We start from the raw sequence: 16,175 nt of genomic DNA, 5'->3' as shown, positions 1-16,175 counted from the left end.
TTTTTATAGAAATTGTCCCTTTAGGTGGCAATCAACAAAGAATGAGGCGGATTTATAAACGAGTATTATCTAAATCTAACCATTCTTGCTAAAGAATCTACTCAGGATACCATAATTTCTTAGAAGCAAGTGAAATCATTCACATGAAATTAAAGACGACATCTAGCTGAAGGTGGGAAAGAGTTCAAAATTCAGCACATTCACTTCAGGGATGGTGCAAAAATATTTCTACTCTCTGCAAATATTATCTAGTCACTGTAATTTTCAGTGCTCAATGTAAAAACATTCTTCAGGTTACTCTCCCTTGCCTGCTAAAAAATGAACACTTATTGACAAGCCAAAAACCTAGCTGTGTAGACAGAGTAAAGATGTCCCCTCTCATGAGTTTGGGAGCAAAAGAGCATTTGGAGCAATTAATAATCAGAGCCGATGAACAGGGATGTTGGATAAGCAACATTAGATTCAAGTTAGAGACAGCATTAGGTAAAAATCAAGAGTTTGTGTAAACATGAGCGAACAGTACCGGGTTGCAAAATGAAACAAACACCGGTGAAAAAAATTAAGTCAATTGCAAACTAATATTTCAGGGTAGAATTCAGTACTGTGTGCTTTCACATGTGTATCCACAAAATCAACCCATCACTGAACGTACATGGAAATTTAATAAAAGCCGATGAAAACATGCTTTACCTAGTCGTTAATCTCTTCTGGAGTAGACTTTTTAAGAAGTAGACTACATAAAGCATGCTACTCCGGTAAGTAAAGCAAGCTCTCCTCCCCCTTTCAACTGGAGCCAGAGATTAGATCACAGTTCCCCTACAAACTGTGGAATGTCAGCATACTGGTAACATCTGATGTGCAAGGAGTACAGAAACATGTTAAGAGCTTGTTCTACGAGCCAACTTTTAATCTGTATTTGATAAGAAGCACGATTTTAATTTCAAAGCTGATATGGGTCTTTTTAAAGTTAGATACCTAGAAAAAGACTGTTAGCAGTAAATCCACAAATTTTTTTTGGTTTGACATGTTGGAATTCTCGCCTTTTAAAAATTACTTTTCAAAGGAGAATGAGAGCCTGTATTTTCAAGCAGGAGCCGTTTTATCTGTGTAAGAAATGCTGCTTACCTTCATCAATGTTCATGCCACAGGACTGAGCAGAACAGTAAAAATAAATATAATCCAATCTAAGTAAGTCACTAAGGTTCACTTCCTGAATTGCTGGAGTAAGCAGCATGGGATTATTATATTGTTCTTATAATTCAAACAACAGTATGAAGAAAATAGCTGCTATCATCCATACTGAACTGCAAGGGAATCATTTAGGTTTGTCCCCCCCCCAATAACCTCTCAAATACCCGATTTCAAGATGCTTCATTGGATAATGTACCAATATAGTACTAAGTGTAAACTAACACTTTTAGAGAACCTTTTACACGTTTAAGAAATTTAAAAAAATAGCACGGAAATGCTACAGACAAACAATAAATCAGCCTAAGCAAATGATCTACAGGATCATTTAGAGTGCAAAGCACCGCACGTTCCACTGAAATTTATCCTGAAGTCTGTCAATGGAAGTATTAATTGTTAATGGCTATCCTCAAGCAATTAAATTCTGCTTTTGGTCGTAAGGCTGTGTTTACATTTCTGTATTTTGTAACTATAGCTAAGCTAGCTTTTTACCTGGCTAGTTCAGATGCCAGGATGAGAGTAGCTACAGAAGCAGAGAACTGAGCTTGGTCTACCTTGGCAAAATGTATTCTCTGCTTATATATTAGTTATCGTTAACTGAATTATTCACTGACTTTTTCCACGTGCCTCTGAGCAGTTCATAGTCCAGCAGTCTGTAAGTTGGCTACACCACAACTTTCCTCCTACAGCCAAACATTTTGTATCTGAAAAGCAGCGTCGTTTCTAAAGCACTCTTGTCTGGGAATAGCAAGTCTTTACCTGAGAGAGGTTCCATTGAGCTTGTTGGTTTTGTTGCAATCCATACTTATTTGGTGGCGTGACCATCTGTCCCACCATTCCACCTTGAGGTCCAACGACATTTTGAGGAAGTCCCATCACACCAGTTTGTGTAGTACCCGTAAATCCATTGGGCATTCCCATTCCTACCATCACGCCTGTGCTCTGTCCCATGACTGGCACTGATTGTCCCATCATGTTTCCCATCATCCCAGTTGCTGCAGGCACAGGAACTCCCATGGCTGGAAAGCCTTGAAAATGAGTTGATGGTTGTGTGGTAAATGGCATAGAAGACGACCCCATGAACATACCTGTACCAGAGAAGGGAAGATTTCAGCAAAAGTGTTTTGTAATTTTCTCCCCCATCCCCATAAGTCAGAAGTGCACCAAAATAATTTTAAAGGATAACCTTTGTCCACTTGTACATCAGTGCTGTTAATTTAGTTTCTGGTAAAAGTAAAAAATCACTTAAAAACTCTCAAAGGAAAGGGACTCACCACCAGAGGTTAACTGCCAAGAAGAGTTTGGCAAATCCCTGTTGTGAACCAGAATCTTTTAATCGCTGTATTGGAGGTCTTTGTTTTCATACAAACTTAGCTAAAATCAAGATACGACAGCTCTGTACTGATCTTGGCAGCCTGCTGTTTGCACGCTGGAGACTCAGACCTTAAGCGATGAATTAGACAGCAGAAGCTGAATTCACAAATCTTTCAGTAAATTGTATACTTGATAATTTGAACAGCTATAAATAAGTTAAAATCACATACTATTTTTTTCTTTAGCTTCTGTATTACATTTCAGTAATTTTCTCATTTTTATAAACAGTAAAAATAAAAATCTTCATTTGAATATAGGTAGCAGGGTACTCAACCTTAGTTTTATACTCGTAGGAGGTAACTATTCTAGGCAAAGCTTAAAATAGGACTGCACAGAAACCTTTACAAAATTATTTACCCGGAGCATTTTGCTGCTGCATGGTTCCTGTGCCATACAGTGATAAGATGGAGTCTTTGGAGAGCTGTTTCTTTGCCAACTCTTCAGATTTTGTTGTTTGCTCAGTGAATAGATCGAGATCCCCGGATGCTGCAGACAAGGTGGCAGCTGCTGGTTTAGTGGAAGTGCTCTGGGAAATAAAGGTCAAGACAGACTACTGAATGAAACCAGCAAAAGATGTTACATCAAATATTTACTGCACATCCTCACTCCCGAACCAAATAAAAACCAGTTCATTTACAGGAATTAACTTTAAGTAAATGAGGATTTAAAAAGATGTGGTATGACCAAAGACAAAAAAGCAGTACATACGATATGGAAAGAAGACCAGACAGAGGTTACAAAACACGCAAAACTAAAACCCCAAACAGCTCCAGGGCGTACACATACAGATTATTCATTCCTGTTGCTCCTACATTTTTCATCAGTGAGAAGCATAAATCACGAGCTGTAGTTAGATTATGAAAAATAATTAGGAAATCAATAAGGAGATTACAATTCACATCTCATGAATCCTCTCATAGGCAGAATAGATTAGAGAAGAGCTAAAACAAAAGATTAAGTGCTTTGGAATATACCACTACAATTAAGATGAACAGTGTTTTTGGAGAAAAGGCAAAAGTAAATTTTCAGTTGATCTACTTAAAGTAATAACATTTCTAAAATACATTGCTTATAATTGGCTTAGAGTTCTTCAAGCACATTTCATTTACTGAGAAAGCATAATTATCTAAAACTTACTGTAGTCTACCACTGAAAAACTAGAATACACACAGGCTGTCAGGCTTTTTATTGCTCTTGCACCAAGATGTTTTGTAAACAAGTTACATCCAGGTGTCTTTCAGTGCTGTTACTTTGCTGCTCATACACATACAGTTCCATATGGGGGCTTGCTTAGGTAACTAGCCAATACACTGCATTTTTGTTATATTTCCTAAAATACACAACTCATCCTGTTACCAGCGGGAACTTTTAATGCAGATCAACTGTATATGCATTGAAAAAGAGCGAGGATTGCAATGCATACCGAAATTACAGCCTTATTTTAGTCCAGCTAATTGATCCTCAGCTGCTTAGCATACATCTGCCTAATCCCCCAGCACATGGGAGTTTCAACTCTTTCCTACACGGAAGGAAAATCCTCCTTGCACTACCACCATGAACGGACCGGATCTGCAACCAGGTCCGTCTGTTTACTGTCATCGCATACCAGAGTTTATCAGACAGACAAGAAGCCACCACAACATATGCAGATACAGTAACACATTTATATTCTTGCTTAAAGCAACAGCCTCCAAACTTCTCCTGGTTTTGCTGGCAGGCTGCTGACTAGGCCCTGAAGTCCACTATGGTCACACTGGATTTGTACAAACACCACAACATAAACTTTCAATATGCAGCTTCAGAAAACACATCTGACTCCTGAAGTGCTAAAAAGCTCTCGAAAAGCTAAAAAGCTCAGTGTTACAAATTGGAGGGAAAAAAACCCTGCAGAACAATTCTAGTACCAACTAAATTGGCCAGCAGCCATTGGGAGAAAGGAGTGCAGATTCACATCGATGATGGTGAAAAAAAATCTCCAAAACTGCTGTGGAAAGGGAAGAGAAAAAGAACAAATGGAAACTCGGTGGCAATTGAAAACCCTGCATTTATACAACAGCCGATTTGGGCCAAGGTCACTAGACCTTAGTAAGCAACAAAAGGTAGGGTGATGGCACTACAAAGGGAAAGCAGACAGAACAAGACCAGGAATTGCTCAACTCCTGTGACACCTTCTTTCCAGCCAATGTACACTTAAAACTATCACCTTCCTTACGTACGTATTATAAAAGCTACTGCCTCTTGCTTATTACTGACAAAAATTTCTGATTGCAAAGCAAAATCAAAGTTTTTTAATGGGTAGTAGCAAGCCCTCTCCATTTGAGACAACTCTGTCAGTGTGGCATAACCAGTCTTTGAAAATACCAGATTTGGATTTAATAATACATTCAGGTAGAAGCTCATCCTAAATAGCAGTATTTGTTTCACCGTGCATATACCCAGGAAGTCCCATTATTGAATTATTCCATATCAACTGGTCCCCCCACCATGGCATCTGCCTAAGACAGCCTCTGTACAACAGCCACGCTCAGCAGATTGGAGAAGTCCATGCAAGCGCTGAAGCGAGTTAACAGGGGCGGCTTCCTCTCTGCTGCTTGCACTGCAGTAAGGAAGGGTTTTGCTTTTCTCTCAAAGGGAGAAGAGCAGACATGTTTGGGCTTGCTGTTGGTGTTTTCTTTTTTAAATAAATAATAGCATCAGAGAAACTGTTCTCATCTGGGATGAACGAGTTTGGAGTGTCTCCCGATCTATGAAATACTGTTACTATAGGTGCTTTAACAAAATAAAGCAAATCACTACATATGTGCACAGAAGAGAAGGGAGAGCCGAAGACCTGGAGGACTGATCATCTATTATGTTTACGTCGTGAGATTAAATGGTCATTTAACATCTCTTCATTCAGTTTGTTTTTGGAAGATTCTGAGAGAAGCCAAAGCACTGAACAAGCACTCCCTGAAGTGTTCATCAGCTAAATAAATGGAAGAGAATGCAAAACACATGGCAAGAAAACAGCAGGTGGCATTCAAATAAAAAAACCCAACAACATTGACATGATTTTCACATATCTAACATTCTCACACTACCCAAGACCTCTGTAAAAACACGCCTGGCACACATACAATAGTTTTCCTTTAAGAAAGGCTACACGTAGTGCTCTCAGTCATTATACCAAAACTAAACACTCATCGATCGGGTGGTTAGAGAACATACTGCTGAGCGGTTTCATGATGTTACTGTAACAGAATTTTTCAGAACTACTGGAAGCCATCTCCAATATGCTTCACGTTTAAACATAAATAATTTTTGTCATCGATAGCTTATATATTACCTGTAAAAGGTAATACCTATCCAAAGGAAGTTTTCACTGTGAAATATTGGTCAGATGTGTCAGGAACACAAATATGGTAGCTGAATCCATCACTTCACACTTGCCATCTGACTACACAAATAGCACATGGCTGGCAAGAAGTTTTGATTAATGCATGAGACTAAAAATAAGTATTTTCATTTTGGTGTTTAATTCCCAAAAGACTTCAAAACAGCAGATAAGGATCATGACATTCTCAATGTTTTAAGTTGGTCTGAGAGTTTTAGCAGTCCAGATGGCTTTTGTCCATTGCCTGTGGTCCTGTCACTGGGCACCACTGGAAAGAGCCCGGCTCCGTCCTTTTTGCACCCTCCCATCAAGTATTTATATACATTGATGAGATCGCCCTGAGCCTGCAGGTTGAACAGTCCCAGCTCTCTCAGCCTCTCCTCATAGGAGAGATGCTCCAGTCCCTTAATCATCTTAGTGGCCCTTTGTTGGACTCTCTCCAGTACGTCCATGTCTCTCTTGTACTGAGGAGCCCAGAACTGGACCCAGCACCCCAGGGATCAAGGTGAGGCTGACTGGTCTGTAGTTCCCTGGGTCCTCCTTCTGGTCCTTCTTGAAGATAGGAGTGACATTTACTTCCCTCCAGTCCTCAGGTACCTCTCCCAATCACCACAATCATTCAGAGATTATCAAGACTGGCCTCAAAGACATCAGCCAGCTCCCTCAGCACTCATGGGTGCATCCCATCAGGGCCATGATCTATCATCTATGTCCAGTTTGCTTAAGTATTCATCCACCAAGGGTACGTCTTCCCTGTTCCAGCCTTCACCCCTAGTCTCCAGGGCCTGGGATTCCTGAATGCTGGTCTTGCTAGTAAAGACTTAGGCAAAGGCGGCATTCAGTACCTCAGCCTTTTACATTTACATGTCCTGTTGTCACCAGGACCACTGCTCTTTTCAGCAATGGGCCCACATTTTCCCTACTCTTCGTCACCTATGTACTTACAAGTCCTTCTGTTGCCTTTGCCAAGCTGCCCTTGCCAGCTTCCACTCCAGTTGGGCTTTGGCTTTCCTAACCCCATCCACCCCTGCTTGCTCAGACAGTGTCTCTGTATTCCGCCCAGGTTACCTCTCCCTGCTTCCACCTTCTGTATGCTTCCTTTTTGTGTTTGAGTTTGGCAGGAGCTCCTTGTTCATTCATGCAGGCCTCCTGGCATGCTTTTGCCTGACTTCTTGCTCATTGGGATGGACCACTCTTGAGCTTGGAGATAGTGATCCTTGAATATCAACCAGCTTTCTTGGGCCTCTCTTCCCTCCAGGACCTTATCGCATGGAACTCTTTCAAGCAGATCCCTGAAGAGGCCAAAATCTGCTCTCCTGAAGTCCAGGCTTGTGATCTTGCTTTTTGCCCTGCTCCCTCCTCTCAGAATCCTCAACTCCACCATCTAATGGTCACTGCAGCCAAGGCTGCCTTCGACCTTCACATCACACTTTCTTGTTTGCGAGCATGAGGTCCAGCAGAGCACCCCCTCCTCCTTGGCTCCTCTATCACTTGGGTCAGGAAGTTGTCATCGATGCTCTCCAGGAACCTCCTGGATTGCTTATGTCCTGCTGTGTTATCCCTCCAGCAATTACTAGGGTGGCTCAAGTCTCCCATGAGGACCAGGGCCTGCGAGTGTGAGGCTGTTCCTAGCTAGCTGTAGATGGCCTCATCCACTTGTTCTTCATGGTCAGGCAGCCTATAGCAGACATCCAATACAATGTCACCCATACCTGTCTGCTCTTAAGTCCTTACCCATAAGCTCTCAGCTGGCTCATCATCCATCCCCAGGCAGAGCTCCATGCATTCCAGCTGTTCTCTCACATCAAGGACTACTCCACCTCCTTGTCTTCCCAGCCTGTCCTTCCTAAAGAGCCTGTGCCCCTCCACTGCAGGAGTCCAGTCATGGGAGCCATCCCACCACATCTCCACGATCCCAACAAGATCATAACCCTGCAACAACACACAGATCTCCAATTTCTCACATTGATTCCCCATGCTGCGTGCATTAGTGTACAGACACTTCAGTGCGCCTGTACAGACGCCTCAGCATGCTGATTTCCCCAAAGCGGTCTGTCTAGTGGCTTTTTCCATAATGGTGCCTTATAGACACTTCCTTGCTTACAGGCAAATGCTTGAGGTGACACCAGTTAAAACCTGTTTCTTTGATTTTACGTTCCCTCTCTTTCACGTCACTGCAGGCCCTTTGCTTGTCGACCCTGTCCATCACTTCCTCACAGGGCTGCTGGTAACTTCCTCACTGCCCCTAGTTTAAAGCCCTCCTTACCAGGTCAGCCACCCTGCTGGCAAAGACACTGTTGCCTGCTTAGCGAGGTGGATCCCATTTCTCCCAAGCAGATGCTGATCCTCAGACAGGGTCCCCACAGTCAGAGAAACTAAACCCTCTTGCCATCACCAGCTCTGCAATCAATTGTTGACATGCAGTATCAGTGCTCTCCTTACACTCTTTCCTTTCACCAGCATGATTGAGGAGCACATGACCTGGGCCCCTATGCTGCTCACTACCACCCCCAGAGCTCTGTAGTCAACTCTTCTCTCAAGGCTGCTCCTGGCAGAGCCCACATGGAAGAACACCAAGGGGTACTAGAGGGCTGGATAAGCTTCAGCACTCCCTTCATGACATTCCAAATCCAAGCCCCTGGCAGGCAGCAAACTTCTCTAGACAACAGGTCCAATCAGCAGATGGGTGCCTCTGTCCCCCTCAGCAGGGAGTTGCCCACTACTATCACTCGCCGCTTCATCCTGGTGGCCTTGAATGGCTCAGCATCTGTTGCCTCAGATGCTTCACTTGAAAGCACCTCTTCAGCTTTGAGGGCAGTGAACCAGTTCCGTAGTTGCAAGTCTTCAGGTGGAGCTGGAGCCACTTTCTCAGTGCCAGAAGTCACCAGCTTCCATTCTTTGCCTTCCCCAGAGTTTGCACTTACCGCTCTGCCAGGAGCGGACTCTGCCTGTGTCTCCACTGTAGTTGGGGTCCGGGGCTCTTGAAGCTGCTGTCTCTCTGAGAAGATCCTGTCTGTCTCTCATCCCCTCTGATGCTGCACAGCCTGCTCACTTCCTGCCATAACTCCTCCACCTGGTGACACAGCTCCTGAAGAACAGCACACCCCCTGCACGAAAGAAGACCATCTATCGTGGCCTCAGGGAGAGGCTCCAGGCACTCTCCACAGCCTGTGACTTGCAGGGCTGCGCCCACCATCTGAAGCTGTCTGGGTTGAAGCCTCTGCCCTGGCAGGGACAGCTGCTCCAACATCTGCAAATTGAAAGAGAGGAGGCAGCAGTGGAAATCAAAGAGGGAAGTAGACGGTGGGACACGTGCAGTTGAGTGAGGGACCGCAGAAGAGAAAATGGCACACGTGCACTTTCCTGCTACCTACAGGTCTCTGGCACTGGCTGGTATCTCGTAGGTAGGGATGGGCTGTAGAAAAGCCAGGCCTCTACTGTTTCTCATTTATATGGTGGTAAGTAATGGCCCCCACATAACATTTTCAATTTCTCCCTGCTGACTGGAAAAGCTACCTGCATTCCAGGGAAGCAGGGAAAATACAGCTTAGCACATCATTATTCTTATGTAAGCAAGTAAGGCAGTACACTATTCAGGTCTTAAATTCTGTGTACAATTCTTATCCTTTTTATCTTTGCAGTGTCAATGGACTTGCTGGTTATTTCAATTCTTTCTGGTTTTGATTTTACATATTTTGGTTTTAGGCATCTAGACAGTTCCACTAAAAAACATCAACTGTTATTTCCTGGTAATAACTGATGAGGAAACGAGCACTCAACTATATTCAGTTCACAGAACCAAAGAAAAACACTAAGAAATCTCATCTGTTCTCTTGCTTTAAGGAATTATCAGCAATCCCTGAAAAAGTCAGATGAAGATTTCTGTCTCAGGTGATACACAAGTACATAATTATCCTTACAATAAGATTAAAAATTCAAATTTATTTCTTGCTGTATGCGCAGTACTCACGGCAAACAATGTAGCCTTTTCTTTGCAATCAACCTTTTCTAGGCTTGAAGACATTTGTCTCCCCTGCAGTCTCAATTCTAACTCTTTCTTCAGATTTCCCTTCTCTAGAACTTAAAATATTTTTCCTTTCCTCCAGACTCTGTCCAGCTGGTCCATTCTGGTTTTGAAGTATGATGCCTACTCTTCCACTGTGTTCTACCTAAGGCATTTCCAGCACCAAAGAGAAGATAATCATAGAATCGTTTGGGTTGGAAGGGACCTTAAAAGGTCATCTAGTCCAAGCCCTCTGCCATGGACAGGGATACCTTCCACGAGACCAGGTTGCTCAAAGCCTCATCCAGCCTGGCCTTGAACACTTCCAGGGAGGGGACATCCACAACTTCTCTGGGCAACCTGTTCCAGTGTCTCACCAGCGTCACAGTAAAGAATTTCTTCCTAATATCTAATCTAAATCTACCCTCTTTCAGTTTAAAACCGTTACCCCTTGTTCGATCACTACACTCCCTGATAAAGAGTCCCTCCCCATCTCTCCTGTAGGCTCCCTTTAAGTACTGATAGGCTACTAAAAGGTCTCCCCGGAGCCTTCTCTTCTCTAGGCTGAACAACCCCAACTCTCTCAGCCTTTCTTCATAGGAGAGGTGTTCCATCCCCTCATATGGGAGGTGCTCCAACCCCTGATCATTTTCGTGGCCCTCCTCTGGACCTGCTCCAACAGGTCCGTGTCTTTCTTATGCTGGGGGCCCCAGAGCTGAATACAGTACTCCAGGTGGGGTCTCACGAGAGCAGAGTAGAGGGGGAGAATCACCCCCCTCAACCTGCTGGCCACGCTTTTTTTGATGCAGCCCAGGATACGGCTGGCTTTCTGGGCTGTGAGCGCACATTGCTGGCTCATATTCAGTTTTTCATCCACCAGTACCCCCAAGTCCTTCTCCAATCCACTCATTGGCCAGCCTGTATCCATGTTTGCGATTGCCCCAACCCAGATGAAAGTATTAAACTTCAGCTTTCAGATACCTCAAAATTTAGAGGGGTAAAATAAACATAAACAGAAGCTACAAACAATTCAACTGATCATATTAGAATAGGACTAAATAGCTCTCCAGTAAGACCCTGCTTAAATAACATTCACAGTAAAGCAAACTTCTGAAATAACTCATTTTTTCCATAAAAACCAAGAACTTTGACACATTCTCATCACCACAATTTGTTAACAAGTTGAAGCTTGTCTGCTGATCTATGGCAACCATGCTTGGTACACATACCTGGCCTCAGGGGAAAAAGAGTATTCAAGAACATCTAGTTATCTAAAACATACTACTACTTTACATGAAAGCTTGTCAGACATGAATCTGCTGTTTACAAACAGAGAAGGACTGGTGGGAGATGCGGTGGTTGGAGGCCGTCTCGGGCTTAGTGACCATGAAATGGTAGAATTCTCGATTCTTGGTGAAATAAGGAGGGGGGGCAGCAAAACCGCAACCATGGACTTCTGGAGGGCGGACTTTGGCCTGTTCAGGCGCTGGTTGAGAGAGTCCCTTGGGAGACAGTCCTGAAGGGCAAAGGGGTCCAGGGAGGCTGGACGTTCTTCAAGAAGGAAGTCTTCAAGATGCAGGAGCAGGCTGTCCCTGTACGCCATAAGAAGAACGGGCGGGGAAGATGACCGGCCTGGCTGAATGGGGAGCTCTTGCTGGGACTCAGGAAAAAAAGGAGAGTTTACCGCTTGTGGAAGAAGGGGCAGGTGACTCAAGAAGAGTACGGGAATCTTGTTAGGTCGTGCAGAGAGGAAATGAGAAAGGCAAAAGCCCAGCTAGAACGCAATCTGGCCGCTGTCGTTAAAGACAACAAAAAATGTTTTTACAAATATATTAATGACAAGAAAAGAGCCAAGGAAAATCTCCATCCTTTATTGGATGCGGGGGGCAACATTGTCACCAAGGATGAGGAAAAGGCTGAGGTACTCAATGCCTTCTTTGCCTCAGTCTTTAACAGGCAGACCAGTTATCCTCAGGGTACTCGGCCCCCCGAGCTGGAAGACAGGGACGGCAAGGAGGATGAACCCCCCATAATCCAAGAGGAAGCAGTCAATGACCTGCTACGCCACCTGGATGCTCACAAGTCTATGGAGTCGGATGGGATCCACCCGAGAGTGCTGAGGGAGCTGGCGGAGGAGCTCGCCAAGCCGCTCTCCATCATTTATCAGCAGTCCTGGTTAACGGGGGAGGTCCCGGATGACTGGAGGCTTGCTAATGTGATGCCCATCTACAAGAAGGGCCGGAAGGAGGATCCGGGGAACTACAGGCCTGTCAAGTCTGACCTCGGTGCCGGGGAAGATTATGGAGCGGCTCATCTTGAGGGCGCTCACAAGGCATGAGCAGGACAACCAGGGGATCAGGCCCAGCCAGCACGGGTTCATGAGAGGCAGGTCCTGCTTGACCAACCTGATCTCCTTCTATGACCAGGTGACCCGCCTAGTGGACAAGGGAAAGGCTGTGGATGTGGTCTGCCTGGACTTGAGTAAGGCCTTTGACACCGTCTCCCACAGCATTCTCCTAGAGAAGCTGGCGGCTCACGGCTTAGACAGGTGTATTCTTCGCTGGGTCAAAAACTTGCTGGACGGCCGGGCCCAGAGAGTTGTGGTGAATGGAGTTACGTCCAGTTGGTGGCCAGTCACGAGCGGTGTTCCCCAGGGCTCAGTTTTGGGGCCGGTCTTGTTCAATATCTTTATCAATGATCTGGATGAGGGGATCGAGTGCACCCTCAGTAAGTTTGCAGACGACACCAAGTTGGGCGGGAGTGTTGATCTGCTCGAGGGTAGGAAGGCTCTGCAGAGGGACCTGGACAGGCTGGATCGATGGGCCCAGGCCAACTGTATGAGGTTCAACAAGGCCAAGTGCCGGGTCCTGCACTTCGGCCACAACAACCCCATGCAGCGATACAGGCTTGGGGAAGAGTGGCTGGAAAGCTGCCTGTCGGAAAAGGACCTGGGGGTGCTGGTTGACAGCCGGCTGAACATGAGCCGGCAGTGTGCCCAGGCGGCCAAGAAGGCCAATGGCATCCTGGCCTGTATCAGAACTAGCGTGGCCAGCAGGAGCAGGGAAGTGATCGTCCCCCTGTACTCGGCACTAGTGAGGCCGCACCTCGACTACTGTGTTCAGTTTTGGGCCCCTCACTACAAGAAGGACATTGAGGTGCTGGAGCGTGTCCAGAGAAGGGCAACGAAGCTGGTGAGGGGTCTGGAGAGCAAGTCTTATGAGAAGCGGCTGAGGGAACTGGGGTTGTTTAGCCTGGAGAAAAGGAGGCTCAGGGGAGACCTTATCGCTCTCTACAACTACCTGAAAGGAGGTTGTAGCGAGGTGGGTGTTGGTCTCTTCTCCCAAGTAACTAGCGATGGGACGAGAGGAAATGGCCTCAAGTTGCACCAGGGGAGGTTTAGATTGGACGTGAGGAAAAATGTCTTTACTGAAAGAGCGGTTAAACATTGGAAGAGGCTGCCCAGGAAAGTGGTTGAGTCCCCCTCCGTGGAAGTATTTAAAATACGTGTAGATGAGGGTCTTAGGGACATGGTTTAGTGGGCATGGTGGTGTTGGGTTGACGGTTGGACTCGATGATCTTAGAGGTCTTTTCCAACCTGAATGAGTCTATGATTCTATGAAGAACATATAGCATCTCTACGAAAATATATTTTTGTAGCCACTGAACCCATTCTCAGCTCCCATTACAATTCAAATCAGGCACACACACACAAAAAAAAAAATCCAAAGAAGTTTAAGTTGACTGGATTTTAGTATCCTGCTTGGAGAAAGACTTATGTTAAATGTTTCTGTGAATTAATAATTTCAAACTTAATACCTCACAGTTCTCTTCTCCCCCTCCCTACAAGTTTCAGTGAAGAATGAAGATCATACTTTTGCTGGAAGACATACCCATACAAAGTCTGAAATTAACATCTGGCTAAAACAATTTAGGAAATTGTTTTAAGTATAGCTAAGAATGACAGATCTTTGTTCAGTTCCTATGCAATGTTTGGCAACAGAAAACTTTGTTCTAATAGCTATAATTTAGCTATGCTCACTTCACATGGAAAAGCGTCACTAAACATACAAAATGTCTTTTTCTTCCTCTTTTCTGTCCATGAATACTGCATAGTGGGTAAATTTATAGCATATGCCTTTTATCTAGCTTTACAGTAGAAGCTGGTTAAGTTAGCTCTTCTTTAACCCCCCTGAGTTTGCTAATAGGCAAAGTTCTACAAAAAAAGTTACTCATTCACATATTGTTCTTTACCAGTCCTTTACAAATTCAACAGGTTTTTTTATTAGCATCCAGCTATACAGAATAGTAGGAAGAAATACTCTAAGTGTTTTTGAAAACTGTAATAAAGACACATATCTAAAAGCAGAGTAAAAGTGCATACAATCCTGAATACTCAAGTCACATTTGAAAAAGGAAAAACAAATGCTTTTGTTTTCATTTGAAAATCACATCTTGGCTACATCAATAGTCATAAATCCTAAGGTTTGCAGACATCATGTTGTTTCAGTCTCACAATAAAACATTCAAACAGACATTTCTGTGCTCCACAATGCCATAAAAACATATGCATTTAGTACTACATGCTGCCTTTCAGGTTAAGCGGGAAAAGAAAAGCAATCCTGTGAAAAATCAACAGTCATACATTGCTTCTACAAATCAGTTTTAGGAGCACCATTAAATACCCTTCTCTTTCAATGTTCACAAATCCCACTGTGGTATCTCAGAAGCACCTACTATGCAGAACAACATGAAAAATATCACCGAGTGAGAAAGCAAGCCACACTATTCCAACATTTGATTCCTTCTTCTACTTCATTTTTTTAATTCAATGCATTCTCTTAATAGATATTCAAACAAGTGCTACTCATCTCAACTTAGGAATTGGCCGTGGATTTTTTCCTCTAATTTTTCCAAATCCAAATGTAGGAACTGAATGTTAGGTTACTCAACTGTTGGACTGAGTTCTAGTTTATGCCCACTTTCCCATTTGCAGTCTCACACAAAATAATTACACCGCTTTTGTACTTCAAGATATTAAACAGACTGAGTCCTTAAAATCTATCATTATGAAGCGCTATTTCCAGTTTCCAATATTCTCCTGACTCTCCTCTGAATTCCATACAACTTTTATCCATATTACAAGGTGAAAGATCTTGCAAAATACTCATACCACTACCAAATGAGAGGCAGCCTCAATTGCTGCTCAGCACCAGTTCCCAGACTAGACACCACCATCCTGAAATGCAAGGCCTGCAGGGCTTTTTTTAATCGGAAGCAAAACAGAATATTCCCTTTGTCCCAGTTTACCAAGCAACTCATGAAATCAGCATCGGAAACCTATCTTCTGCTACCTACCCATCTCTCATCTGGTTATATTACATTTTCTTCGAGAAAGAATTAAGAATGGAAGAAAACCCAGAATTAAGTCTTGCAAGATGCCATAAGGACCGTGTATTTGATAAAAGTTCTGTTTGCTGTTCCTGATTATGGCACTCAGAAAATGTCACTAAAAATCTGGACTGGTTTGTTAACAGCAAGCAAATATATTCATGCTTTCTAGTATGCAAACAATGTGATACTTACTAGATATTGAGAATAATATTATCCTTTCTACTGCTTTTTAATCCATTTAGTGTCATACTTGGTCTAGAAACTAGCACAATAAGAGATAAACTACACGTGTCAAAACATTTCTCTCACAGAAGGTCTAGTGACCAATCTTTGTCATAGAAATGCACTTTAATGATCTATTATCTTTAATTGCTAATACATACAATTCAATACACTTTAGCAGCCGCTCCATTATTTAACCCATCACCAACTATCACCATCCAAAGAATCACCATTCACTTTGCTTTTTCTCACACTTGAATATTTAGCCTTCTTCTGGATTTCCTGTACTGTACAGCTAAATCACTGCTAAACCAGCAGGTCACGTCACTTGCTCATTGAATAGAAACAAGAGAAAGCTGAAATTCTGAAAGGTCTCAGAGAAGACTGATTAGTGAACATTAATAACAACCCAAAAATCTTTTCTCCTGAGCAGACAGTAACTACATACAGAAGTCATCACTTCAGTCTTCAGAAAGGCAGGAAAGGGGTAAAACCAGAAGCTAACCCTATCTGTTATATGTGTTGCTACTACTGGCCCATTTATTATAGGGCTGAGTGGAAACTTCATGATTCTAGATTTGAATTTACTCAATCTACATCAAAACTGGATACATTAAAAAGCTC

At 43.5% G+C, this 16,175-nt stretch overlaps 1 protein-coding gene across 2 annotated transcripts in view; it reads right to left on the bottom strand.

Moving 5' to 3' along the window:
• SMAP1 (small ArfGAP 1) overlaps window positions 1–16,175 on the bottom strand; it is a 115,743-nt gene that overhangs the window by 1,473 nt on the left and 98,095 nt on the right. For both annotated transcript variants that reach the window (XM_076333024.1, XM_076333023.1), the window contains 2 exons: window positions 2,920–3,088; window positions 1,948–2,276 (listed from right to left, as the gene is read on the bottom strand). In XM_076333024.1, coding sequence (XP_076189139.1) covers window positions 1,948–2,276; window positions 2,920–3,088 — 498 coding nt within the window. The remainder of the gene's footprint in view (window positions 1–1,947; window positions 2,277–2,919; window positions 3,089–16,175) is intronic.

Source organism: Aptenodytes patagonicus, chromosome 3, assembly GCF_965638725.1.
Source record: "Aptenodytes patagonicus chromosome 3, bAptPat1.pri.cur, whole genome shotgun sequence".
NCBI lineage: Eukaryota > Metazoa > Chordata > Aves > Sphenisciformes > Spheniscidae > Aptenodytes > Aptenodytes patagonicus.
Note: the sequence above shows the minus strand (reverse complement) of the source record. Positions and strands in the feature narration are given on the sequence as shown.